Below are 5,309 nucleotides of genomic sequence, written 5' to 3'. Positions count from 1 at the left end.
CGTGACTTTATGATTGCTGATTTTCCGTCATCTTTGGTAGACCTTCTATATAAAGGGCCGGTAATCACTGCCGGTAATCGCATTAGGTACTAAAAGTCGAGGATATTGCTGGGTTGTGAGTTCTTTATTTAACAATAAAATCCATAAACAAAAAAGTGCTTCAAGACAAACTCCCCTGTAAGGCTCCATGGCCGGGAAAAAACAGGGGAGGAAAAAATACCAACAAGAAAAAATATAAACAAAATCCAAAAAACAAAATTGAGTCGCCCACCTTAATAATCTCCAAAAAATGAAAAGCTAGGCAGGGGATAGCACATGATTTCACCAACTCAATTAAATATCCAACTCAATCCAGAGACATCAACTCCAAGGGAAACCGGAATATAAAATATAGAGACAAAAAAAAAACCCAGAAAAACCAAACAAACAAAATTATTTACTCGCTAGAAAATATCTAGCATAATTTTTGAACATACCAAACGAGTACAGCTTCGTACGAACTCTGGGAGCGTGTTCCAGATCCTATTGCAAGCTGTCAGAGGGTTGAAGTCAGACCTCACTGACGGTGTGTGAACACCGCACTTTGTCTAATATTCCTATGTCCATGCATAGTGAATCTTAATTCAATTCACCACAAGGTCTATGTATCATATGTTTTAGCACAATGTGATGTAAGCCCCTATCGACATATACATCAGGTATTTCACCGGGAATCATATCGTCCATTTCAATAGAAGTAATTTTATTAAATAGCCATATTATTTTATGCGCGTGTGGCAATCCTCGTTTTTGCCATTCCACTGAGTACAACCAGCACCACACTGCCCAAAACACTTTAAGTTTTACTATGAAATTGATCAACGATTTCAACTTTTGCCGGAAGTCACGGGCCGTAATGTCATGTCTATGAAAAAGCGATTGTCCAGGAAGTAAAAGTTGCTGCATCTCGTCCCAAGATGGATTACAAGTAAATATAATAAATAAATCTGGACAACCATAGAGACGAACACACGCAATGGCATATTGAGCATACTGAGAAATAACAATTTTATGTGTATCAGTAAGCATCAAATCAAATGCTGTTTTGAACAGACGCACTAAATTATTATTAATGTGGAAAAGATAATGCAACTGGAATACGATAGTCCTTTCAACGAGGGGGAAATTACTGACATAGTCCCGATTTAAACATCTCAACTCAAGCAAAACATAATATTTGAAGCAAAATACAATTTTTTGAAAAAAATTGCATCTTTAGTGGATCAGATCAGACAAATTCAAATAGCCATGGGAAAACATATTTGATATACAGATTCTGGGTCTTCAAAAATGGTAATCCGGAATCCGGCTGAAATATATGTCCGGCTAAAAAACGATTGTCATATACGGTTTCAGCACGCCCTCTTACCCCAAAATCGAAAATCTTATCAACTTCAAATAAAACTTTTACTTTTAACTAACTTTCCGGTTTTGGCCGGATTACGGGTGAACAACTTATCCGGCGAGAAAATGGTTTTCATTGCCGTTTTCAGCATGTTTTCTTACCCCATAGTCGACTATCTCATCAGCTGTTTAAAAACATTATGTCTGTCCCTTAATTAAAATCCCCACCCCAAAGTGTAGGGCTACAGAGACCATCTACGAACTCGACCTTTTCCTTGACCCAAAGGTTCCTACCATCGAGTTCCATCAAAATATCTCATTCCCTTCGACAGTTATCGTGCTTAGGCTACAGGTACAGACGGACAGACGGACAACTTTTTCAATGTCATAGGTATCCCTCCACTTACGTTTTGGCTCCCGACAAGCAAAACAAAAGAAGTCCAAAACGGATGATAGTTGAAAAGGCATCCAAAATGAAAAAGACCAAAGGTTTCTATGGAATCCCAGAATTTAATCTGTGATCCAAACAATTGGCTCTTGTAGGTATCCGTTATTCACTGGACTCCTTAAAGTTGAACTGAAAAGCAAAATTTGTATGTGTATTTTAAGTGAATACAATGCAATATCGGATTGTGTTAAGAGGAGTTTTTGGCATTTTTACTGTTTTCTCTAGCATGATGTTCAGAATATTTAAGGCCATGCTCACAGCGCTAAGTTCTACTGTGACGTGGAAACTTTGAACCTCAATACAAACTCGGCTTTTCAGTGGCCCAGCCAAATGAGCTTGGTTAACACTGCTCAGTTCGTGAACGCCTATTTGTCGTAAATCGTTTTCGTCAAGCATGCAACACAGCTACTAGCTGTAGAGGTACCCCAAATCTGACAGGGAGTATCACTGTATGGAATTCTATTAATCGCGAATATATTCAAGTAATGCATACAACGGATATTTCGGCCCTTCTTGGCAAGGGGCCTCATCAGGCTGTCAAACTTCATGATCAGCCTTAGGGAAGAATACTTTCTCTGAATACGATCGTAATTGACAAATCAGTCATAGCAACGAAAAATGGGCCCAAGTCATAGCAACGAAGTAACGCATTTTCATTTGGTCTTTCAGCCTTTTTCGGTATATTCAGATTTAGAAACAGAATTTTTCATTGAGGGGTTTTTGTTGTTGTGTGTGTTATTTTGTACTCTCTCTATTTTTTTCCTTTGATTACTCCACTATCTTAAACCTATAGAGTGGGTCATAAATATTATTATTATACGACAATAGTTGCGTTTTTGCAGATACCATGGTATTCGATATACGGTCTAAAGTCGTTTCTGCAGCTACCGTGGTATCCGTTACCACAGTCAAAAGACGTTTTTGCGGTTCTCGTGGTATCTGGCAAGCTACCGCGGTAACTGATATTCAGTTATCACGGTCCGACCGTGGTATCTGCTCGTGGTATATGAAAAGTCATCCAATTTTCCTCAAATTTTGTAAAATTGGTGAGAAAGAAGTTCAGCACTTAGTTTTGTAATTGGATATCAATTTTTCTTTTGGGATGACTTTTGAAAAGTGCAATTTCGGCAATATAATAGTCGTTTTTGCAGTGGACCGTATATCAGATATCACGGTAACTGCAAAACCACTAACTGCAGATCCGCAGTTACCGTGGTAACAGGGGTATCAGCAAAAACGCAACATATGTGTGTTTACGTCATATCTACTGTGATTCGACGTCATATCTGCTTTGACGAAACTGATCAAAACTTCCTGCCTTACTTCTGCCAAATTTCCGACTTCAGCCGGATTCCCGGCGAAGGATTTATCCGGAAAGAACAAAGGGTTCTCAGCAGGCTGGCGCTGGAAGAAATTAAACTAATGCAGGTTCGTTTCTTTCACCAGCAAGTCAATCCATGAAAGAAAGGACATAATAGCTAAATATTTCTCTTGTTTATAGACCAAACGTGTTACAACATAATGGCAGAAGTGATAGATATCGATCAGGAATATGAGGACGGTGATAAAGACTCAGACGATAGTGAACCCTCCAACAAAAATCGAGGATCACAAAGAAAAGGGCAGACCAAAGACTGAGTGGGAAAGAAAATCTGACTTTAATGTATGGTTACGAAAAGGAAAGGTGCAGACCGGTCAAAACAGTGGCTATTTATCTCACTGTCTTTACTGCAAAAAGGATTTCGTTTGTAAAAAAGGGAAACACGACGCAAAAAGGCAAAAACAGACCAAAGCTCACGAAGAAAATAAAAAAGCGTGGATAACTTCGTCTTCAAAGACCATGCCATTGAGTCTTCATTTTTCTGGTGATTCAAATATCGAAAGAGTGGCCACCGTTGAAGCGAAGCTAGTGACATTTCTCGTTGAGCACGATCTACCCTATTCGCTTTCTGAAGACTTGCTGAAACTTGTGAAAAGTATGCCAGGCCCAGATCTTCTAAGCCAGGCCACTGTTGGTAGAACTAAAGCAACTAATATTGCTCGACAAGCGTTGGCCCTCATTTTCATGAAAAGCTTCTTGAAAGCCTGAAAACGAATCTTTTCTCCGTAGTAATTGAAGAGACCTCAGATTCCTCTGTAGCCAAACAACTTGCTGTTTGTGTCAGCTTTTGTGACAAAGCAATGAATGTGCAGGTAGATTGTCTCGCTCTTGTCGATTGCAGCGACAGATCAGTGTCTGGTCTATTCAACCAACTAGTGAAGGTGATGGATGATGTCAAGAAGGCGGGTGCTCCTCTATAAAACTGGGTCGGATTCTGCTCTGACACAACGAATGCTATGATGGGGATAAACCACTCAGTCAAAATACTTGTTGAAGGGAAATATCCCTGGGTTACAGTTGTGAAATGTAGCTGCCATCTGTGTGCCCTAGTTGCAAGTTATGCTTGCTAAAAACTGTCCAAGAGCCTCGAAGATCTATGTCGGACTGTGTGAAATCACTTCAGGCACAGTGCAAAACGCCAAGATGCATATAGGAATGAATTTCAAGTCTTTACTCAAGTGGAACAGCACAGATTCCTTGCTTTGGCTCCAACACGCTGGTTGTCGTTTCGAAACTGTGCACGCCGTATTCTCGAACAGTGGGATACTCCTACGTTGTACTGGGACTCGTTGGTACTTGATGATCCCTCGCATGCTAATGATCATGTAAGAATGACATTAAACAACCCATACTCGAGGGTTATGATGTTTTTTGTCGAGTACGTGTTGGGAGAGCTGAATGAGTTCAACATCATCTTCCAGTCTGAAAAACCCCTATTTCACCTCATGAAAACCCAGGTAGAAAAACTTATTCAGACATTAGCCGTGAACTTTATGAAGCCTTCATATGTTAGAACAGTCAACCCTTTTGACATCAATCTGCATGACGAAGTGAACTATCTTCCCGACGAAAATGTCTATATCGGCTACAAAGGGTACGATTTCCTTGTGAGGCTCGAAACGAGAGAAGTTACCAGTGGCCGTTTTGTAGTGGAAAGTCTCCGAATTCGTCGCTCCGCGAGGGATTTCTACGTCAAAGCTGCTCAATAAATTCTTGACCGTTTTCCATTCTCTGAAAAGATTTAAGACCTGGTACACTTGCTTACCCCAAGCTTTAGTTATGAACTGAAAGTTCCCAGTCTTCGTCAGTTCTTCGACTACTACGATTCTGCGCTTTGGAATAAAGCAAAGTTAGAGCAGGAATGGCGGTCTATACCGAGTGTAGCTCTACCTAGTACTGTCGATCTCCCTGACGTGGATGACATGGACGTTTTCGTTTACTGGCGCCACATCTTGCAAACGAAGTCACCAAATGGTAGTCGGATGTTCCCAAATGTCGGAAAATGGTTCAGTACTTTTTCTCACTCCCTTTCTCAAACGTTATTGCCGATCATCTCTTCAGTTTGCTCAAGGAAGTGAAAACTGATAAGCGAAACCG

General features: G+C 40.3%; 1 protein-coding gene across 1 annotated transcript; it reads right to left on the bottom strand.

Moving 5' to 3' along the window:
• Positions 1–618: 618 nt before the first annotated feature.
• Positions 619–1,068, bottom strand: LOC136025505 (uncharacterized). The gene has a single exon (XM_065701535.1). It carries the CDS (start codon positions 1,066–1,068, stop codon positions 619–621), a length of 450 nt encoding a protein of 149 aa, XP_065557607.1.
• Positions 1,069–5,309: the final 4,241 nt, after the last annotated feature.

The sequence above is a fragment of the Artemia franciscana genome, chromosome 3 (genome assembly GCF_032884065.1).
Source record: "Artemia franciscana chromosome 3, ASM3288406v1, whole genome shotgun sequence".
In the NCBI taxonomy this organism is placed as follows: Eukaryota; Metazoa; Arthropoda; class Branchiopoda; order Anostraca; family Artemiidae; genus Artemia; species Artemia franciscana.
This window is presented reverse-complemented; position numbering and strand designations above follow the sequence as displayed.